Here is a 23,625-nt window from a genome sequence, read left to right on the forward strand (position 1 = left end):
TTTGGGAAAACTAACCGAAATAAAACGTTGGTTTATTTTTATTTTGGTGAATATCACAATAATTCTTTATAAAGACGATTATCAAACATTGGTAATTCAGATACACACATTCATGGTTGCCCAGTCTCTCCGCACTTAAACACAAGCTGAGAGCAGCACATTGCTTAAAAAAAACTAGATACCACCAAAAATGCTATCACATATTGGTAGAGAGAGCAGATCAACCACTGGAGAATACTTCAGTGTTTCGGACGGAAAACTAAAAAATTAAAAAAGCATAAAAAAACTAAAAGAACAAAGTTTGAACGTTGAGCAATGGAACAGAAGGGGATTATTTAATTGATAAATTGTCTATGCACAAACACAAAGTATACATATATCTGGAAGACAAACAAGGAAACTATCAAAATTTATATCCTGAAGGTGTTTTTTTTCTACTCTGCAAATTTTTACTCAAAAAATGATTGACTTGTGAAAATCTGCCGGCAAAATTTTAAAACAATTTAAAACCCCACATTGAAAACGTTATTGGCACTTGCAGTCTCTTTCAACAAGAGCAAAGGTTTTGTTTTCAAAGCAAGTATACGTATCGATTATTTTGGAGATTTTTTGAAGTGATATGATGGCTGCCGACAATCCCACTAATTCTGGCAAATAAATTAAAGGTGGCCATATACTAAAAGCAGCGCGCGCGTAATTATATAGCACTATAGGTTTGTCCATCGAGTTAAGGCAGCACTAGTGAACTCAGATAAGGCGGCCATCGTTGGTTTCCTTCTGCTGCAGACGGCAGTAGGCGACGTTGTTGGTGTTGCCGTTGAGCTGGGTGACCTCTTCGGGCACCACCTTCTTCACAGGCTCTTCAGGCATCTTGCTGTTGGCCATCAGGGGGACCACATGTCCATCCTTGTAGCCAAACTGCTGCATGGTATCGGCGATCAGGCAGCGCAGGAAGACCAGGGCACAATCCCATGGAACCAAACTGGAATGGGAATTGGATAATTTTAGGATTAAATAAAAATTTGAAGTTAATCAAAGAGAAATAAATTTTAACACAGAAAATTTCCACTTTTAAAGTTAAAGGTTAAATTTTATTCATTTTATTGCAAGAAAGTGTTAATTTCTTGAGCTATTTATTCACAAGAATATGCTAAGTAAACACACTTAGTTAATTATTTACAAATTTAATGTGACATTTGAATAGAAAAATATTGCAAACTGACCTCTGTGTCCAGCTGATTAGTTTACTCCATCACCCCAAGGTTATAATAATTTCATTTTTCGCATGCAACCGCAAATTGAGGTTAGTAAAATACAATTTTAGTGTCACACAAATAATTTTAACGATGATTATGTACAGAGCCGAGAGATGAGTTTGTTTGCGAGCGTAACTTTTGTAATAAGCGCGTGATGTGTCAAAGTATATATTAAGAAAAAGCGATAATATGGCTGTGCCAAGCTAACACAAACATAAAATCTCATGAAATCTCATAATGCTACAGGACCAAAAGTGTACAGCAAACATGATAATGAAAAATATAAACGACGCGTGCGTGGAGTCCACATATACTAAAAAATTGGCTTTCAATATTACGTTTTTTTATTAATTGGTTTTCAAATCAATACCAAAATTTAAAAAAAAAAAATAGAACTGCAAGAAAGCTTAAACAATAATAAAGATACAAATGGCTTAATAAGAAATATTGATTTGCCAAAATATAAATTGTATGAAGTTTATTTGAAAACAAATTAACAATTAAAATGTACTCAACATTTTCTTACTTATATGCTCAAAGTAAGTAAATTACACCATAGAAGTTTTTAAGAATTTACATTTAACAACAAGTAACAGAGCCACAATTAAGCTGAAATAAAATGAGACTATGAACATTTTGATTTTAGTTGCAACGCAATAGCGCTTTATGTAATTAATAGGTTCCTTAAATTCACATTTTGATTGCGTCAGTCACTTTTCCCGTCAATATGACGCCCATTTAGTTGCGATTTGGCGGATTGTCTGCCCTGAAAATCGTCCATCGTCTGCGCAATGTGCAACACTTTGATGCCAAGAGTGTACAGCATCTTCAGTGGAAGGGTGCTGAAAATTACAAAAAAGCCAGCCACCGTTAAAAGCACAGAAAAACCATCACCATAAAATTTCCTAAAAAGCAACGAATTGAACACGCCGACAGAAAGAACAACTTTTTTACGCCAAAATTCTTATAATTGAACATGTAAGGCAAGCGGACAAATTTATTAGAATATTTTTTCAGTGAAAACACGTTCCATTCACATTTTAAGTGTGATTTTTAATAAAACGTTACAAAAATGTAACAAACTGCCTGGATTAAACAGGCAATGGCGCTTTAAAAAATTGAATTATTTGGCTTTGCTCTTTCCGATGGCAGCGTTGTTAGTAGGGCCACGGCCTTTAAAATGGTCCATAGATTGGGTCGTCCTCAGCAAACGGTCGCCAATCAAGTAAATCATTTTCCAGGGCATATATCTATGGAGGAGATTAAATTTGACGACCTTGGAAAGGAATCCTCAAAAAAATTCAGTGGAAGAAAAAACGTAAGGCGGGAGATGAAGCAAGAATTATTCCAAATTAATAAAGTAAATGTTTGCGGAGGAAACGCGCGGTTTAGAAAGGGAAGGCTGTGCAAATAATTACTCACAATTTGAGGGCCAAAAAGATGCGCAGGTACGAGGGAATCAGCAGCACCTTGTCCCTGGATCGGATCGCAGTCACAATCTCGTCGGCCACGTAGTCCGGCTCCAGGATTGGAAACAGCCTGCCGGAATCGTAAAATAAATGAAGTGATTAATTTGCCAACGCTTTGTTTGCCGCAAATTTTTTTGCGAGAGATATTGAGACACAGGCAAACCACCAAAACCAAGGTTACTAAACAAATACAATTTTTTAATATATCTTTTTGCCAGAGATGATTCGATACAACTGACGGAACATGTCTCGCCGCGATTTGTTTTCAGCGGGAGGTGGTTTTAGATTGGAATTTTTTTCTTCAGATGCTTGAGGCAAACGTTGAGCAAAAAATAAAAATAACGCCCATCACAAAGATTAAAAGTGAATTAACGCGGCATTTAAATATAAATTATAAAACAATTATTTTTGAATATTGGATTTACAAAAGTTTATTGTTTAAAAGACTAAATAAAAACAGAGAGTATTATTTTTTTAATGTTACATACATTTTACGTGCTAGGGCGTATAATTTTGTACACTTTTTTTTCGTTTGACCACACCGCAGACCGCACAAATAAGTTTTTATAACTTATACTTTTTCTTTCATCTTTATTTGAATCAAAATCTAGATATATTTATTGATTATATCAACATCAGCTACAGCAGAAATACTTCCTGCGCGTCTTGCTGGTCAAGTAAAAGCTTAAAATGTGAAATATTGAATTATTGCAGGCGCTGCCATCGAATATGACAGTTATTACTTTATTGTGTAAATTCCCACGCAACACGGTAACTTATGACTCCAGAGACAGTGAATATAAAAATATATTTTTTTTTTCAAAATTTTTAATCGAAATTTAGTGGATAATTTTAATGAAATATATTATATATAACTCAACGAAAATTACACAGATCAAAATATTATAAAATCATAAATTATATTTTATAACAAAAGATCTCGTTATTAAATCCATTAAGGAAACTGACCTTGACTTGACACCTTCGAACATTCCAGTGCTGATGTAGTATGGGCAGACAACAGTGGTGCTCACTCCTCTCCTACCCTCAACCTACACACAAAATATAAAATTAATTATTCCTCTTTTACTGGGTGTGTGCAAGAAACTGGAAAAATTCAACAATATTTTAAATTTTGGTTAAGAATTTTTTTTAAATCTTTTTATTTAAAATCATTATACAATATATGCTGTAGCGTTCTCAAATTAATATTCAAATTTTGCATAATTAATTCAAAATATTGAATTTTTTAAAATTGGAGGGTGCTAGAGATAAAATGAATACATGCCTCAAGCTCCAGTCGCAGACTCTCATCAAAGCCAACAGCGGCGAACTTGGAGGCAGAGTAGTCGACCAGTTTGTTTACGCCAACCAAACCAGCCAAACTGGCAATGGTGACGATGTGGCCATTGTCGGTTGCAATCATGTCAGGCAGGAAAGCTTTCGTTGTCTGTAAATTTTGTTCAAAAATGTAATTTATATTTTTCAAATTAATTATCAGTAATAAGTAATTTGCATAATTGAATTCACACAATTTATTTACAATCTTTTGCACTCACACTAATCAATTAGCAAAAAAAGGATTAAAAATTCAGATAAAAGCCATTTAAAAAAAGGCGTGAAAAAAATTTTTGTTTTCTTGGAAAGAAGGTAAAAATGAGCAGGAATAAATCATTTGAGAGCTATGAAATTTTCTTTTAAATTAAAATATCTTCTTTTGATCGAAATTTAATTTATCAAAACTTTCTGGAATTCAATGGGTTAATGAAGTGTGTAAAAGTGTAAAAGAGAGCTGCGATCTTAAAATTTTGGCACTCTTACTCAAGACTAGTAAATTTGCTGCACTTCGAAAACAATTTCTGGCACTCCTTGTTAACTAATTTTATACCCATTTTAACGTTTTCGGCTTGCAAATTGAAAGATTTTTCATTTCAAGCTCCAGTAGGCGCACCGTCAGCGGTTGGGATAATTGTTACGGTTAACCATTTCACGCACCAGAAACCAAAAAACAAAAATTGGCTGGCAAAATAACAAAAAAACAATTTCACAAGCATCTTGCGAAATGACATAATGTGAGAAAAAGACTGACGCACTGTAGGCATTTATTTATTTACTTTTACCATGAAAAGAGCACTTTGTGTAACCTTGTCACTTGTGACTAGCGCAAAAAATTTCTTTTGGTGCTCAACAAAAAAAAAAACGGTACACGCTAGACTTTGAAGCAACGCAAATCGTAGGCAGTCGCTTGGAAGTTACAAAAAAAAATTGAAGTTGTCTGCCATTGAGCAAGAGCAGCGCCACGTTCGAGGATTGTAAATTGAGCTGTTCCCGATTTGGCGAACTGATTTTCAGGGTGAGACCAATAATTTTACCGAAAATTAAATTAATTAAATTCATTCAATTTAATAACAAAAAAGAAATTAAAATTAAAAATTCCAAATTAGAAACAATTAACTTCAAACACAAAACAAAACATTTTTCCAAATTAAAATTAATTCAAATCAAAAAGTAAATTCAAATAAAATAATTAATTTAATTATTTAATTCAAATTAATTAATGTAAATTAAAGTCAATTAAAATCAAACAAAGCTAGACGTAAAACAGAACTTTGTAAAATCTATAAGGCACCCAATAAAAGCAATGCCTCCGGCTTCTTTAAGATTTGAACAGAATAAGAGTGTTTCTTTTGTGTGTGTGCATTCCATCAACATCAACGCATTCCATCAGCGCTCTTCCATCGCACGCGACGCACTTAGCCCGCAAGTTGGTTAGGTGCGGAAGAGTGTATTGGCGATTCTGGTAAATATCGGCAAACGAGATGTGTCGTCGCTCTCACTGCTAGCGCAACGTTTCCCCTACGTCGTCTCCATTTCACTTATAGATTAAATCGTGTTGCAAATTAATTCGGAAATCAACGTTAGTTAAAAATATTTAAATCAGAAAACTGCAAATATAAAATCAGAGACATAGAGAATAACCCCTAGTATTCCTATCCGTCTCAAGCATGGGGGCTCGGCCAATTAACGTCAAGAACAATTTTCCGTTGATTTAAAACATTATACGAGGTCCAACTTTTTATACTCGCAGCCCGAGAATTTATAAAAAAAGGACGCCTGTACGAAAATTCCGTGGGCAAACTCGTGTTATTTGATCTGAAATGGAAGGAACTTCAAAATCCTCGTTTGCTTTAGAAGCACCCCAGGGTGAGCCACCCCACGGCTCCCAAGGGCGGATGAACTTTTAGTTCGTCCAACAATCACCCCTTCGGAGTGGACTTGTGACCAAAAGCGTGCAGCGAAGTCCGAGGCGCCGCCAAAGACAGACACCGAGGCCGCCGCACCGCCAGCCAGTCATTCGACCCTCGACAGGAAACCTTCTTTTCACCTCCCACGCCAAGTTCGACAATAATTCAACACCAAATTTGCGAACAAAATTCGGACACAAAAATTGTGAAAAAGTAATACGCGGATTTATGCATTTGACCTCCAAGTAGAAGCAACACCACCAGAGGACGAAATTCCATTCAAGAAGGAATGCCACAACTCAGAGGCAACCAAAGTGAATGACGGACAGTCTTCAAATTTTTGCTTGATCGCCGAGTGTACACGCATTCGCTTGCCCCAGCAGGTAGCGATTCCGGCTTTGCTCGCAAGTTCGAGCGGAGCCAGCGTAACGTGCATTATTTTCCGAACAATCGTGTGTGTGAAAAAACGAAAGTGACCCGCCGAGGCCCACCTTCCAGAAGGGAGAAAAACCTCCAGCCGCACAATTCTCCCCAAGAAGTGCACCAGGAGAAGAATTCACCCGCCACCCTCGACATCGTTCACGGTGGTGGAGACCACTCGCTCCAGAGGAGAACAACGCAAGAGCAGCGTGACGAGCCGCGCAACCTGCCACAGCCGCACCCTTCGCCGCGTCCTTCTCAGCAGCACCCCGAAATTGGCAGGCCAGCTGATTTGCCATTTCAACCCACGGATGACAACAGTTCAAGTGGAGAACCCCCCAATATCACTGTTGCCTCGTTGCGACAGTAGATTAATTGGTGATTAATCTCGCCAAATGTGATCACAAAGATTCACGGCAAAACAACTTTTTCACACGTCGTTGGCTATTTACAAAGGCCCCCGAGGACGACAAAATTTAACTTCACAAAAATTTCATCTAATTAAAAAAAAATTGGCAACACATTAAAAATAATTTCAAAATCAATTTCAAATCTAATTCGCAGACGCCTAGTTGTGTCGCGAAAAATAATGCTGCCAAGTAGCGGCTAAAATTAAAATCATCTGACACCGCCCAGTTGTGGTGCAGAAAAAATTGCCACTGTAGCAATTTAAATTTTCAAAGCCAACACTAAAAAAAAGTTTTTAAAATGTTTGTCTCAAGTCCCAAGTCAAAATTTTCCATTCGCCTAGTTGTGATTGCGAAAACTCTCGTTGCCTAGTCGCGACTAAGAGAGACGGTCAGTGAAATGCAGTTTTGATTGCCTGAGTAGCAAAAGAAAGTTTCTGAGCCCTCGTAGCTCTAGAAAATTTCACTGACCACCAAGAAAGAAGAGCTGGAAGAAAGAAGAACACGAAGACTCCCGATACACAATTTTTCATGAATTTAACGTAAAATCATTTCGCCTCAAAATTTAAAATTTAACTCTTTCAAAAATTCCATTCAGAATTTTTTTCAAAAAGGGGCGGATATTTGAGACCAATAATTTTACCGAAAATTAAATTAATTAAATTCATTCAATTTAATAACAAAAAAGAAATTAAAATTAAAAATTCCAAATTAGAAACAATTAACTTCAAACACAAAACAAAACATTTTTCCAAATTAAAATTAATTCAAATCAAAAAGTAAATTCAAATAAAATAATTAATTTAATTATTTAATTCAAATTAATTAATGTAAATTAAAGTCAATTAAAATCAAACAAAGCTAGACGTAAAACAGAACTTTGTAAAATCTATAAGGCACCCAATAAAAGCAATGCCTCCGGCTTCTTTAAGATTTGAACAGAATAAGAGTGTTTCTTTTGTGTGTGTGCATTCCATCAACATCAACGCATTCCATCAGCGCTCTTCCATCGCACGCGACGCACTTAGCCCGCAAGTTGGTTAGGTGCGGAAGAGTGTATTGGCGATTCTGGTAAATATCGGCAAACGAGATGTGTCGTCGCTCTCACTGCTAGCGCAACGTTTCCCCTACGTCGTCTCCATTTCACTTATAGATTAAATCGTGTTGCAAATTAATTCGGAAATCAACGTTAGTTAAAAATATTTAAATCAGAAAACTGCAAATATAAAATCAGAGACATAGAGAATAACCCCTAGTATTCCTATCCGTCTCAAGCACTTCAAATTAAAAAAATTCATCGAGCTGACCGAGGTCAAGGTTGGTTTTTTAAAATTATAGAGGAGATTTTTTTAATAATAAGAAAGTGATATGTGGCGATGCATTTTTGCTTAATGCGTTTTTTTTGCGTCAGAATCAACAACACCTTGCGGCTGCAGCAATTTTAGCGGTCAAGATTTGGGATTATTAGCCTTTTTTTTGGTACTTTGAATTTGAACAAATTCCGTCACAAATGAGCTATTATTATTTTTTTTTCAAAGATAGAAAGGTCAATGCTAAAACTCAATACGTGATATAAGCTTATGTAATTAATTTTTTCAACTAGAGCGCACAAATTTTATTTGTCCTCTAAATAATTCTATGAAATTTGATAGATTTTGACTGGTTTATAAATCTGCATTGGAAGGTATTGCAGCTAAGAATTTGAAGAGATATTTTCATACCCAGAAATGCGCCAGAATATTGACGTCAAAGGTCTTCTTGATCATCGAGTCGGGGCAATCCAGGAGCCGCTTTCCGGTCACAATGCCAGCATTGTTGACCAGAATGGTGACCTGTAGACAAAAGCGGAGCACGTGTGCTATGTGATAACTGCCAGACGGGCGAGTATGTTACGCAATGAGATCTAACCTTGCCAACTTCGGTGCGGACCTTCGTTGCCGTCGCGTACACATCTTCGCAGTTTGAAATGTCACACTTGTAGCTGTGCGCTTTGCCACCTTCTTGGCGCAACATTGCGGCCGTATCGTCAGCGCCTGCAAGCAAAAAAAAGTGATTTTTATTAATAATTGTGGGAAAATAGAGATTTTTTTATGCTCAATGTTATTTCGTTCTCTTTCAAATGTGCCGAATTAAAAATTAGAGAGACATTAATAGTTCATTCAAACTTCAATTTCATCAGTAAAATGTAATATAAAAACAATAAATAATTTTTTTTAATTAATTAATTAAGGACAACAGCCAAACTCCGATCAAAATTAACAATGAGCGTGGTTTCCACATTCGTGATCTTTCATGATTTTTAGTATTATCAATCCTGGAGCTTAAAATTTGTTATATATCATTAATTGTAAGTTGTGAAGTCACCTTAATTGCTGAAATTATTTATTTCCTGCATGCCTAAAAATTGAATCATAAAAAATAATTTCTCATATTTTCAAAAGATTATCCTTTGCGCAGTAAAAAAACAATTAATAATTCATTAATCACAGTAATTTGGAGTATAATCAGTGAATTTCCCTTTTTTGGTGCGACGGACGACCTTGCCGCTGAGCAAATTAATAGATTGCAGGCCTTATAATTATCGCACATAAAAAAATTGGATGCAGAGATATAATGTTATTATCGAAAGGTTTCCTTAAGAACATCACCGGACAGACTCGACACTTATCGCGCGTGCTTCAAATGCACAAGCGGATTTTTTTGTTCAGCCAAGCATGCCAAGGGCTAGCAATACGAACAACAGATTTGGAAGTTCGAAGGATGATCGATTGCGAACAAATTATGAGCAAAATAACGCAAAGAAATCTTTTTACAGCGGATGCATATTTTTAGCACGTGGCTTTCCATTAAAAACTGGCTTTTAGAACAGCCAGGCCTCCATTAGTAGAAGAACTAGACCAAAACGCGTATAGTGAGGTAACTCACGTTCTTTCGCTGGTATGAAAGTAGCAGACAAGAACGAAATAGTGCAATAGGAGCAGTGAAATGTTTATGGACAAGCTGCGTGTTTTTGTAATTGGATTATATTTCATTTGCTCACATATAAAAATGACATACAAGCTGTTTTCTCTATTTCGATTTACGAGGGGAGGGAAATATTTTCTCATTATCAATCCGAGCAAAAAAAAATTAAGTCTCAATAAAAGGTTTAAAATCAGAAATGTTAATTAACTTTCACTAGAAAAATAACTGAAAAAGCTTATTAAAAATATTAACTTTAATGAGAAAAAATTTAAAACCTTTTAAAAGTTTGAAAATCAAGCGCTAAAATAAAAGAAGAAGGTAATCAAGATTGATTTTAAAATGATTTCCCTAATTTTTATAACTTGAAATTTAAAGTGTTTTAAGTCTCCTTGTACTTTTTTGCTCTGTTTGCCCTCCTCGTATATCAAAATCCAATTAATATGTTGCCAGACAAGTCGACTTACTTGGGTAATTATCTTATAAAATTTATTACTTAGTCTTTTCCTCCCTTAAACTGGTCTTTTTACGATTTTTGCATAACTCGTTGCCCATGAAATCAAAGACCTTGACGAGAACACACGTTAAATTTTCTCTCGTCTCTCTCCTTGGGGGAAGAAGAGCGACTTTAGCATTTTACGCAGACAAGCCAATTTATCTTGATCGTATATTTATAGCAAAGACCACTGAGTGAGAAAAATTTCAGCACTGTCCACGCGAAGGTCGCACGTACACAATTTCCTCTTCATAATATATATGATGGCGTATAATGGGCGTCGGTCCGAATATTTATTTTTCTATTTAATTTTTTTGCCACGACCCCGTATATGCTGCATTAGAATTAGTGGTCTGTCGAGCATCGTTGACCTTGATTTTGAAAATCCACTCGGACAGCAAAAAAGGGCCGCAGTCAGCGCGCGATGCGTTCTCGTAATTTAACGCGATTTCATAATAATACACATAACGTTTGCGCGCATATATTTCGGCACGCACGCTGTTCATATACCTCGGTCGCGACTCTCACTTTTCCTCCTACCATTTAAAAGTTAACAAATAGCGCTTTTCGGCTCGATCGGTAGGTCGGCTGGTCCGCTGCTGGGCAGACCTTACCAAAATTTGGTTCATCAGCTCTTGTCGGACGTAAGAGAGAGGGCAATGAGAGAAGAGGCTTGAATTATTTTCAAGCCGGTCCGTCTCGAGGATTATGCAACGCGCGCCTTGTTACTCTTTTTTTCTTTTGCACTCACGCACGGAATTAATTAACTGTCACACGGAGCAAAATTAATGATCGTTCAGAGAGAAAAATCAAATTAAAAACGCATTTCTAGGATCTTTTTTCTTCTTTTTTTTAAATTTATTCAGCAGAGTTGTGTGGGTTTTCCAAACTCCGCAAGAAAAACCTGTATCATTTTGAGCTATTTTAGGGATTGTTTGATGGTCGTGGCTAGTTTTTGACAATGGATGTGGTGGAATAAATTTTTGTGTAAGAGGCTTTAGAGCACTATTCGGGATTCCCTGTAGGCGCCTCGGCAACGTCAAACGTTGTAATTGTTAAAAAAAGCAAAATAGAAAAAAAAATACGGAGAGAATCGAATGGCGTTTCAAAATATCCCCGACTAAATAAGAATGGAAATTTTTTATGCATTTAATTCTAATGATAGTCACTAAGATTACTGATTGACCACGCAATTATACCGAGGAGAAATTGATCTTCTCGCACTTCAATGAGATGTTTATGTGCATTACATTCTTGTTTAGGTCGGTTTGGAGGGAAAGTTTTCTCTTTCTATTTTCTCTTTTCTGCGCAGAAATGCAATGCAAGAACATTTTAATTTGCGAGAGAAACTGATTAGAAAATAATTAATTATATAAATCGAATGCATCTCATCAAAAGAAAAATAAATTTTCATATGCACATAAATTTTGTAATTTTTTTCTTGTTGAATGCTAGAGGACATAATTCTTTTGGTGAAGGGCAATTGAAAAAAGTTTAGCAGTCTTTCGTGAATTGATTCTCCCTTTGTTCTCTTTGTTATTTACTATGGCTTCAGCCTTCAGATATTGCAAACCCACCATGAACAGGGAAGAGAAGAACTTAAAACTGCTTCTCTCCACTTCCTATTTCCATTCTCGGGTAACCTTTTACCCTTTATGTTTTTTACACATGTATATCAAATGTGCTGCATCATCCACGCTTCTTGTTTATCTATATTTTCGCAGAGAAGCTTTAAAGCATTAATGGAAAATAAATATAAGTTTTCTGTTAGAAAAACGCACTCGAATAAAAATATGCTAATTTTTCTTTGCAACAGCATAACCGTACAATTTGCGAATCGATTACACAACCTACTTGCAGCAGCACACGCCTTTACCCAGATTGGGCCTAATTCAATAAAACTTTTACATTCAAATGTGCCTCCCTCTCGCATTGCGATTTTTTTCATTTTAATTGGGGTCAAGTTGCAAGTGTAGAATCACTTCCTCAACACAAACAACCTGAGTTTTGGGTTGATAAAATTATTGTAGAAGCAGCAAATAATGAGTCATGTCCGTCCTTTTCCTACGTGCATTGGCAAATCGATAGATTTTCAAATGAGATAATCAGCCCGCGGCTAAATACCGCGATGAAGAAGTGCGGGGCGATATAGGACGCGCGGCTTGTTTATCAGTTACCATAACAACAAAACTGACCCGTCGCTTGAAATAGGTCAACCAACTTTGAAAAATTTCTACGATTGTTCTCTTCCGAAGAGAGTGAAATGCCCACCAAATTCAACATCTGCGGCTCGGCCAGTGTATGCGCCGACGGGTTTTCGGGCGCTGATGGACCGTCGTGTGCTTCATTTCAACCTTTGGTAAATTTATACATATTGAAAGCAAAAATCACTTTTTTTTATATAAAATACTAAAAATTGAATTAATTTGTACTTTTAGTAGTGATTTCTTTTCAAACAGCATCAAATAGCAAGTGTTGTTAAACAAAAAAGTATGAGTCAAGAAAGATAGTAATTAAATGAAAAATTATTAATTTCATAATGAAGAATATAAAGTAAATAGCACGTTCTTTAGGAATTTAATTCAAATTCAGTTACATTTGCCTGTTTTTTTTAATTGCCTTGCGAAAAAATTAACTTCATTCCTCATGAATTTTGAATTTTATACAGAAGGCCTATCACGCATGGAAATTTGAGAAAAAAATAAGTCAACTGTTCGGGGAGGATTTATCTCGACGGAGCGTCCTTCAGGACATAAATGACAACTATGTCAATTGTAAAATAAATTTGTAATATTTTGAAAAATTAATTAATTTCTCTTTCCAAGTGGACAACTTGACGACGAGTTTGTTCGAGAAGAAAGCACGCGAGTTTCTCGAGTCGCAAATCGCGCCGGTACTGCTGACCGCGCTGATGCAAATGCAGGAGTTGAAACCAAAGAATAGAGTCGAGTGGTTGGCAGACTGGCTGACACTGCACGATCCGGCTAACAAGCTGCACCACGACGAGAACCACTCTCGGAAAGCTCTTCTCGACCACCAAGTGCAACAATACTAAAGAGGCAAATGCTTTTTTGCATTTTCATTCTTTTAAACTAGACAAGTAGTGACTATGTTGTCATTGTTAACTTTTGACAATGACCATTTCATGGCAGACAAAAGAAAAACTGTATATTAAAGGGTTCATTAAATAAGAATTTCTAAGTAAAGATTGGTAAAGATTGTGGGCAAAATAGTGGCATAGTCAGTACAAAATATTCTTTTTATTTAGATATTACAGCAAAATAATACTATTTCAAAATATTAATAATTTTAGTTTTCCTTTCTTTCCATTTTTATTTTGGATGAGCTCTTAGATGAGGCAAAGTTGCCCTGCATCAAACCCATTAATAATACTATTTAAAAAAGATTTTTTAAAAGATATATAAAATTTAATTATTTCAATGTAAACAAAAAATTCATTCTAGTCTAAATCTAACTTTATTTTTAGAAATTTTTACTTTCTTTCCCTCTTGTTGGTGCTTTTTTCCAGCTTTTGCTAAAGTCAGCACCTTTCAAAGATTTTCTTCTTAATTTAGAAAGGCGGCACAACAACGCATCCCATTATATTTCCAACCTTTTCTCGCAACATCGAGAACATGCCTGACCATATCAAAGCAAAATAAAAAAAAAATTGGCACAGAAATTGCTGGCCTATTATTCACTTTATTTGTGAAAATTGCCTTGTGCATATAATAGAGGAAATCCTCTGCGCTCGGACTGCTCTTATTAGGCGCATATGCAAGCACGGCCAACGCAGCATCCAGCGCGTGTACAAAGGAGCTGTAGGAGAGAGAGTGTGGCTCCGAGTAAAAGTACAAAGGAAATTAATGGACAAGTAGAAAAGCCGAGAGTCCTTGCTATTCATCGGGCTACAGACCAACCACCATCGCAGCTGATGCCCGTTACAATGCACTTTTCTAACGCTGAATGATAATAATCTGTGTCAAAAATAAAAACATGCCGGTCACGGCTGAGAAAAGTGAAAATGCATCACCAAGCAAATTCTATATACTCACTATCAAAAGTGAATTGCGCATTTTGTTTCTGCCAATGAATCTAGTGAAAAAAACTTTGTTTAATTATTATGATTAAAATCATAATGAATAAATTTTAAATCAATTCTTAACCAAAGTGGTAATTTTTTTATTTAATATAGATTTTTGAAACCTCTAGGAAACCGCAGAGAAGCTTTCGGTTAGTTGATTGTTGAGATGACTCAACTGTCTGAATGAAAGAGAAATTAACTGAAACTCTGCATTTCTGGTTCCGCAACAACGACTTTGTTAAAACAGAGTTAAACGCATGATCACCATGACAGTTATTAATAGGAGATTTCTAACACTTTGAACATATATAATTTTTCAATTATATAATACAGCTGCATCAGTGTGAACTTTGCAACCTTTTGTGATTCGGCGATTTGAAGGCCTCGAATACAACAAGAGAATAATTTGCAAAAAAAATTCTTATGCAACGTGCTGTTTATTTTTGTTAGGTTTTATACCCTCAAGTGAGGCGGTTGAATCATCCTGGAAAGGAAATGAGGCAACAACCCGCAGCAAAGTGCGGCTGTGGAGAAACAGGCTGCCTGCCGTGGTGGTGGACCGACCGACCGACCGGTTTATTTCTTTCTCACTCTCGTCAGCCAGCCTAGTTGTTCTCTCTCCGAATGCAAAAATGCACTTTCATTTCGCGCAACACGCACGGTTGCAGACGCCTGCATGCATCTCTGGAAAGAGCGATCAGACGGAAAGCCAAACGAAAGCACCGCTTTTATGGTCAATGTAGATTAAACACCGAGTGCATCTATTTGCTTTTGCTCCAACATTGACACTGCCGCTTGGTTGTCATTTGTTAGCACCTCCAGCAGTGTGTTTGAAGACAAACGCTTTGTTTGCAAGCGGAACTGTATATTTGTAGACAATTTATCAATTTACAAATTGACTAAACAAAGAGTATTTAGTAAATATTTTTGTGAAATGCATATAAATTATATTTTCCTTCCAAGGGTCAATAATATATTTAAATCACCCTGATATTTAAATTTTTTTCCATATATTTCAAAATAATTGTTGCTAAATATTATAAATTAATTATTATACGTATTATGAGATGAAATAATTTACTACGCACTGGCGATCTAAATGTTTAGATTGTGCAAAAGATTAATGTGCGTGCGAAGATTAATAATGATCCCTTTGTTATACTTACGGAGAGTAAGGAACAGCAAGTGACACTAAAGAAATGTAATTTCGGTCGCGATCAAAGGACCACGTTGTTATCTTTACGCAGCGGGAGACGTGAAAAATGGTATTGCAGATCAACAGGTGGTGCGGCTTGATGACAACCAAACTTTTCGCGCATCCGCCCATGTGAAAGGCTTAACAGCACCGACACAATGCTAATTTTCGCCGCACATGTATGTTTGCATGCGAATTAAGACAAGTAGTGGTTTCTCACAGACAGCAAACAAGAGCAAAATATATAGAGCAAGTGACAAAGAAGAGAAAATTGGAACAAACACGGATGTAAAATGAGGAAAATGCTAATTTAATTGTTTATTAATTATTTAATGTGAAAAGTGTAAATGTGCTCCCTATATCAATAATAAAATTTACAAAATTACATTGATTATTTTTTTAAGTATTTATTTTCTTATCATGAAGGCGACACAAGAGTCATTTTTTTAGCACATTAATAAATTTAAATTATTAGTCTAGGCAGTGATTAAAAAAATTACAAATTTAATCATTATTAATTATTAAATTTATATTTTTTATAGTAAAAGTATGTAAATAACAAACTATTATAATTTTATTTTTAATATTAAAAAAGCTTATTAATTCAGATAAGAAACCTTTTTTATTCACGACAATATCCACAATTTAAATATGCATTTTTTTAATCCTCCTGAAGTAAAAGAGCAAGCTCAAAGTTGGTTACATTTTGCATTTAAAATTGATTATTATAATTTTGTTAAATAATTGACATTTTACTGAAGACATTAAATTTTGCAACTTAAAACGATCAAAATTCATAAATTAAGTATTTTCAAGTCACTTCAATTAATAATAAAAATTGTTCAAAAACATTTTATTTCATTTATTTTTTTTTTGGCCTAAATAAATACTATTATTTAGAATGAGAACAGCTAAGGGATTAAGAAACAAAATTTCTTTGTGGTGTGAAGACCAATAACGACATGACTTGGTCGAGTGCAGCCAGCTTGCTTGCCTAACTGTTACTGCACGGTGGAATCAGTGAATGTAAAATGTATTCCACCGAGCGGTTTACTAGAAGAGAAATGTCGTTGCGCTCCAAGTGCATTTTCCTCACAGCTCGGCTAATTATTGCCGCAATTGCTACTTCAGCGTCTGCAACGCGTCAGGGAACTAAATTAATCCCGGACAGGATTACGATAATCGTGCAGCTCAATTGAAAAATAGACAATAAAATCATCCGCCGTATTCTATGTAAAATTTCCAACCAGCCACGCACGAAAAATAATTTTTCTATCAACCCTTAAATTATCTTGTGAGCTCCGCGTCAAAAACTTAATTTTAATTTTCAAGATTTTTCGAATTTTATAAAAGTCCTCTAGTAATCCAAACGAGTCACTTTTACAATGCATGACCTCATTTTGAATAAATATCAAGTGCGAGAAAGATGAAATAATAATTTTTCCTCTATTTTGCCGCTGCATCTCTCGCGTGCAAGAGCAAAGTGTCCTCGTTTGCGTGCACTTCCTGCTTGCTGGAGAGGCTTACACGAGTGCGCCTGACCTCAAATGCACACAGAGGTTGATGCAAGTGCAGCAGAAAGAGGTGTGCATGCTCAAGAAAATGCGCTGCTTGCACGCTGCCTAATAATTATCAGCATCATCTTCTCTCATTTTACTACTTTTCCAGCAAGTGTGCACATAATGTGGCGGAATTTTTTTTTTTAGAATTTTTTTCCTTTCTCGCGAGGCGCCGTTGCTGCAATTACAATGAATTCCTATGGAGCTATTACAGTTATTACTTTTATCGCTTATTTCTACGTGCTGGATTAATACGAGTCTTATTGTTCGCTCACGGCGCTGGAAATCTCTCAAATGATATTATATATTGCCACTGCTTGTTTGACTTTATGTGTGAAGGGAAACCTATACTTTTCAATTGCAAAATAAATTTCTTTTCGTTTATATCTAATACAACATCCATAAAAGTAAAAAAATGCGAAAAGTTTGAAAAAAAAGAGTGTGAACAGTTGAAAAGTTTAGAAATAATGATAAAATGTGTAAATTTGAGCTCATTTTAAAAATCACGATTTCATAAAATTGGGAGTACAATAATTGCGACAGCAGAAAAAACAGAATTAAAATGTTTATTTTTAAGAATCACGCAGAGTAATTTTTCAACTTTAACTTGTGTCATCATCTCTGTTAGCGTAATATAAAAATGATAAATTTTGATTATACAAGTATCACTTTAACTTGAATTAAGAAATCTGTTTTAAACAAAAAACAAGAGCACTTTGTAGCGACCAGACCTTCATTAAGCAAAATTTTTTTTGCGGTGCCACTTTAATGATATGGGTGTATGTATGTGCGGTTTGCGGAAGTCGGCTCAGTGTTGGTACTGCTCTTGAAAAGTCCTTCAGTTATTTGAGCACATTTCTCTAGACAATTTGTAGGCACGTCCTAATTTTGAATTTTAGGACGTCGACTTTTATTGTGCAGTCGAGCTCTATTCACAACGCGATGAGATTGCAAATTTGCGTGACGATTCAATAGCACTCTTTGTGTTGCCCACCGAGAGAGGTGTGAAGAAAGTCCAGTTACGGCCAAATAAAAAGTATCAAGCGCAACAAACCGACCAACCACTGCATCGCTCTTTTCATCTCGGCGATAAACACCTTCAGCGACTGAAATCAGGATTGTATCACTTCGCGCCTACAGGAGAAAACGACCATTCAGAAGACAAACGGCAATTAAGTCGTATACACCTCTGGGAAGATGTTTAGATTCCTCCATGATAACAGCAAAGTTTGAGTAATATGAAACCGTGGTATAAAAACTATCATGCAGGTGCTCATTTTAGTTAATGAGTCAATTTGTGCCTGCGTTTTTCGGGAGGAGTGCCGCATCATTGTTTCAATAGCTCTTTAAATATTAGCCCACGTTTGAGAATTAACGATGTTTGTCTTTGTTAACTATAGGACGAGCGAAATTCTAGAGCCTGCACGGTTGTGTCAAAAGTAAGAGAGGTCGTGCATCATGGCAGAAACGATTCTTGAAGTTAAGAAATTAAAGTAAATTTAATGTAAAAAGTAATAAGCACGAGTTTGTTTCAACGTCAAAAGATTATATTTGGAAGCAAAATATCAGAAATAAATTATTATAATAGTTATAATTGTGCTGATTATAAGTTTTATTTAATCATTTCATTACATTTTTTAATACTTTATTTTAATTAAATATTTCACTTTTTTACCCTTTATTTCTATTTAAAAAGTATATTTTATAATGTATAAAAACGAATAAATAAATGAAATATTATTAAGTTTATTGTTCTATAATAAAAAACCTTAATTGATGGCATAATATATATTTCCCCCCCTCAAAAATGCTAGGCAGTCCTTTTGTTATTGATAAATGAAAATAAAAATGAATAAAATTAACACCTAACCTACACCAAGACGAACCAGTTTGGAGCTGTTTAGTCGCATTTGACATTCACACTTATTATTGCTGCTAACTTACAATAAGATTGAAGGCGAGCACCTTTGCTAGTCTCGTAAGCGGATATGAAGCATCCCCGGTGCGGAAATGTTTGACCTGCGACCTTCGCCACCCGCACGCAGATAAGGGTCATTTTACTTTTTCTAAACGATTTACGATGCACGGCGCTTGAGATTATTTGCGAGCAGTAAAGGAGCTTTCTGTGTCAAAAGAGCGTAGAAAGTGTTCTGATTTAATGCCGAGCGTAGTGCAGAGAGCTATGAGCGATAAATAAGTAACTAATATAGTGAGGAGACGCGCGGCACATAAATCCTTTTTTGCGGAGCTGCAATCAACAAGAATTGTCTGTAGCACTGTTGATCATTCGAGCAAAGAAATCGTAGAGCATTTGATAAGATCTAGAACTAATGGATTTACACGGTGGCTCTTATCGTAAAAATCTGCCAATTTTTTTAATAATATTTTTTACATTGAAAACGAGCAAAATTAATTAATTATGTTTCTGCTGAGTAGACTTTTTAAATCTTAATTGACTTAGCTGGTAAAAGCAGAATATTTATAATTTTATTTATAATTATTATTTCAAAATTCAAAGGTTAGTTTTTAATGAGGAAATCCGAGAAATAAATTTTTGCAAAGCTAAATCTTTAGCAACTGTAAAAAATTGACAAGTCAATTAATGTGAATGAAAAAAGAAGCAAGGTTTTTTTAGCCAAAAACAATGCAATTATCTTTATGCAATTTCTAAGGCAATGAAAACGCTGATGGCCTTAAGATTTCATGAAGATTTTGACGGAAATAGTTACAAAACATCCGCAATTTTTTCGGCACGCAATTTTTTTTAAAATTAATTTAAGCTGAAAGACCTTGCTGCTGTCATGCAAGCAGAACTCGAATAGCGCAGGGTGAAAAATCAAAGTTCAATAAGATAAAAACACTCACTATACTACTAATCGCTGAGGAGATCCCTTATCATAAATGATGGCGATAGGTCGCAACTCCAAGGTTAGTTGTGTGAATGTGGAGGATGCGTTGCACACTTTCGAGAGTTGAGCACAAACAAGATAATGCGGTAGATAATGTTGATGAAATTTGATGAATTAATGCAAGACCAAACTAATGCAAGTTCGCACAAAGTTACCAAATGCTTAGTTGAATTGGCATTGCCTAAAACGAAATTTTTAAAAAGCTTTATTTGGAATTTTCTATGACTAATTTCTATTAGAACTTCCTTATATTAGAAATTGATTTCATTAAGCGGCAGATTGATTTTTTTCTTTTGCTTCGTGGCAGTGACTGATTTAACGATTCCCTGGTTTTAATTTAATAGGAGCGCAGATAAAAATATTTTTGATTTATTTTCAATTCCTATATAAAGCAATGATTGTAAGTTTATGGTCAGCGCAGGCATGATGTAATGAAAATCAACACCTGTAGTGGTCCGGCGAGTTGAGCGCGCGCATAGCAAAGCCACAGGCTAATTTCACCGTCCGAATTTCTTCGTCCGTAACCTTGGCCCCCTAACAGATCTCCTGTTATGCTGTGTATTTGAGCAAAAGTTATATAAAAATTATGCCGGCCGCCGTGAGAAAGCGAGTCTTAAATTGTATACGCGACTGACGAGGGCCGGTTTGCCGCATTTATACTCTTTCGCGCCGATTCCTGTGCAGCCTTGGCCTGCAAATAATTATGCAGCCCGTGTGATTAGGAAATAGATGAAATTGGAAGCGGAAAGTCTATTAAATTTTGGACAAACACACACTCACATTGGGAACGGTAATTAAATTAAAGTGTGAATCCATATGCATCGCTACATCATTCTTTTTGATTAACTCGCAGCAAGCAGTGAAACAAATCAATTATTATCAGTAAATTTTATTAATACTTTCTATCATTTCACGCACAATAGAAATTCTATACGTTGGATTGCACGTGATTATTTTTATAGTATATTTCGTTTAAAATTTAAATGTTTAACCAAATTAAATTAGTTTTGCTTAGAATCGTTAATTAATAAAATATATTTTTATTTTCAAAATTTATTTATTGCAAAAGGAGTGATTGGTTTACTACTGATTTTTTTTTTACATTAAAAATTAAAATTGATTTAAATTGTGGTCGTTTATGGACACCATGAAGAAACTGAGTTGATTCTTTGAGCAGATATAGGAGAAATATTTATGTGTGAATTGTCTCATCGCCACTATTGCTGACTTTTGAATTTGATTTTTTTTTTTGCAAAATCTTATACACGCCAGACAAGATCTCCTTGACCACGAAATAAGCGAGATCTCTGTAGACACATAATATATGCAATTACTCTCCAGTAAGTATTATGTGGAAAATAATACAGAATCGATTACGATAAAATTGAAATGAAAATTGGCAGACGAGGAATGTGAAGGCCAATTAAGAAGACGTCTTTCTAAATGCTTTTTGTCGATGCTTTGGAACGTATGAACGCGATGCACATTTGAATAATGAACTGTCTGCCTGACAGTTGAGTTAAGTGAAAAAATTAAGTGTCAAGCGAGTTGGATGCTGCCAGCTTAAATATGAATGAACTTTTGTCGGTTGCCCCACACCCTCCATTGCTCCAAGGTTCGCCGCAAATTAAAAGACCACGCGTAATAATTTATTGTTGCATTATTCTTTATCTGCACCACAAAACCTCTCTGAAATACCTTCTTAAAAATTCTTAACTTTATACAAACTATAAAGTTTTTTTAAAACAATTATACTTTTAAAAATAATTGCATGTTTTTTTTATTAATTTAAGAGTCATTAATCAAAATATTTTGATAAAACTATAATAAAATATATGTAAATAAAGTGATTAAATAATATTATTATTTGATTTTGATTTATGATTAAAAATTTAAATTTAAAATTGTTTTTTTTTTATATGCAGCTGGGATAAAATATATTAGCTGATTGAACATTATTGAAAATCTCTACTGTTTTGCGCCAAAGAAAAATCACGATTTACTTTAAAATCACAGGAAATGTTTTGTCCGCAGATCGATCGCGAAAGCTCAAACGAGGAAAGAAAGGACTCTCCGAGTATCAGGGCGACGTGCAGTATTGCAATATTGTTTTGGACAAAAAAACTGGAGTATACAGAACCGGTTGGTCAAATTATACACGATTGCCGCTGCGTTCATTTTTCAACTATGATATTCTAAACGGCGCTGGACCTGCTACGATACGCAGACGTTTAAACTTGACCAATATAAATATATCCAGCAGCTCGCTGGCATTTTGTGCGTCACAAGATTGGGACACACGACGGCTTTTTGATTGCGTTTGCGTGGTTTTTTGGCCCCAGCTGAGACGGCGAGACACACTAAAATGCAAGGCTGCACAGCTAACTAGGACAATTAGCACCATATCTCTATTAAAAAGTAAAATCTTGTTTTGCTGTCTAATATAATTGACAGTTTTTTTTAAGTGTTAAGATATAATTCGTTTCCATTATGATTGTGAAAAAATTTGTGGAAAAAGCCAGTCCTTTTAAATATTGACAAATTGAAAAGACAGAAAAATATTTTTTTATCAGTTATGAATTATGAAGTGGAATATAAGAGTAAATGAAAATTATATAATTATAGTTAATGTGAAGCACACAAAAATAATATAATACGATATTTATTTTAACCCTAAGTTTTGGTTTATTATTTTAATTATGATATTCATGAAATAGAAATAATAATTATAATAAAAAAACATAAATTTTTGGTATCGGTTTTTTTCTCTAGATATTTTTAAAAGTACGTACCTTGAGTTTTGAAATTACTCAATCGACTCAATCTTACTTAAACTAATACATATTGTTGTTTTATTTATATATACTTATGAATTTACGCTTAACTGAATTGGAAAATATTTGCTATATCAATCAAACTTGGAATTTAAAATTCCATATAGTAACTTTTGATACATTTATATGTTAAAGTGGCACTCGCTGATATTAATTTATGATGTGCTTTTGTTCTTGCTTGGGCAGTTCAAAAATTTAAATTATTAATTAAATAATTTAGAAAATTTTGTTGATATATAACTTGTATGTTATTATGGATGTATTTAAATGTCACAGATACATGAGGAAACGGAGAATTTGGTGTTGAAATGTACGGTCAACATTATTCAAAGGTTTGCAATAAAAATACCAAAAAAAGGCACTCACCCTGCGAGTTTATGTCCCAAATGACAACGGTTGCTCCCAGCCTGCTAAGCTTGGTGCAGAGGATCCTTCCGATGCCATTGCCGCCGCCGGTCACAAGGGCGATTTCGCCCTTCAGGTTTTGTCTCCATCCGGCTCTGTAGTGTCGAGGGATGAGGTTGATGATGATGGACTCGATGATATAATACGCCGAGAGGAGGAGGAACACGAGGAAATCGACCAGGCCCTGGAACATGGTTGCGCTGGGTGGCCGAACGATCGTGTGTATTCCGACAAATCAAGCGAGCCCGTGTGCTGCTGTGTTGACGGTGCGAGTACGTCGAGGACTGCTCATGTGTCGGTGGTTATAGTGCAAAACGAGACGCTCGCCACGCTATGTAATTTGCTGTCTCTTTTCATTGAGCCCGCCACATGCAGTCGGAACGTC

The 23,625-nt window shown here is 35.3% G+C and overlaps 2 protein-coding genes across 4 annotated transcripts; one reads left to right on the plus strand and one right to left on the minus strand.

The window, feature by feature from the left end:
• Positions 1-29: 29 nt before the first annotated feature.
• Positions 30-23,557, minus strand: LOC132202823 (epidermal retinol dehydrogenase 2-like). Of its 3 annotated transcripts, none has more exons than XM_059630040.1 (7): positions 23,202-23,557; positions 8,706-8,830; positions 8,519-8,629; positions 4,014-4,175; positions 3,695-3,777; positions 2,679-2,795; positions 30-982 (listed from the first exon to the last, which is right to left on the minus strand). In XM_059630040.1, the coding sequence occupies exons 1-7, from the start codon at positions 23,431-23,433 to the stop codon at positions 748-750; spliced, it is 1,065 nt and encodes a 354-aa protein (XP_059486023.1). In that variant the 5' UTR covers positions 23,434-23,557; the 3' UTR covers positions 30-747. The 3 variants fall into 3 exon arrangements, with proteins under 3 accessions (XP_059486023.1, XP_059486024.1, XP_059486025.1); XM_059630041.1 differs by lacking the exon at positions 30-982 and adding an exon at positions 1,815-2,098; XM_059630042.1 differs by lacking the exon at positions 30-982 and adding an exon at positions 2,289-2,506 and having other exon boundaries at positions 23,202-23,555.
• On the plus strand, positions 7,736-14,285 carry LOC132202824 (uncharacterized). The gene is made up of 4 exons (XM_059630043.1): positions 7,736-7,868; positions 12,466-12,613; positions 12,923-13,028; positions 13,080-14,285. The coding sequence occupies exons 2-4, from the start codon at positions 12,518-12,520 to the stop codon at positions 13,307-13,309; spliced, it is 432 nt and encodes a 143-aa protein (XP_059486026.1). The 5' UTR covers positions 7,736-7,868; positions 12,466-12,517; the 3' UTR covers positions 13,310-14,285.
• Positions 23,558-23,625: the final 68 nt, after the last annotated feature.

The sequence above is a fragment of the Neocloeon triangulifer genome, unplaced genomic scaffold (genome assembly GCF_031216515.1).
Source record: "Neocloeon triangulifer isolate White Clay Creek 2 clone unplaced genomic scaffold, ASM3121651v1 ptg000015l, whole genome shotgun sequence".
Taxonomy (NCBI): domain Eukaryota; kingdom Metazoa; phylum Arthropoda; class Insecta; order Ephemeroptera; family Baetidae; genus Neocloeon; species Neocloeon triangulifer.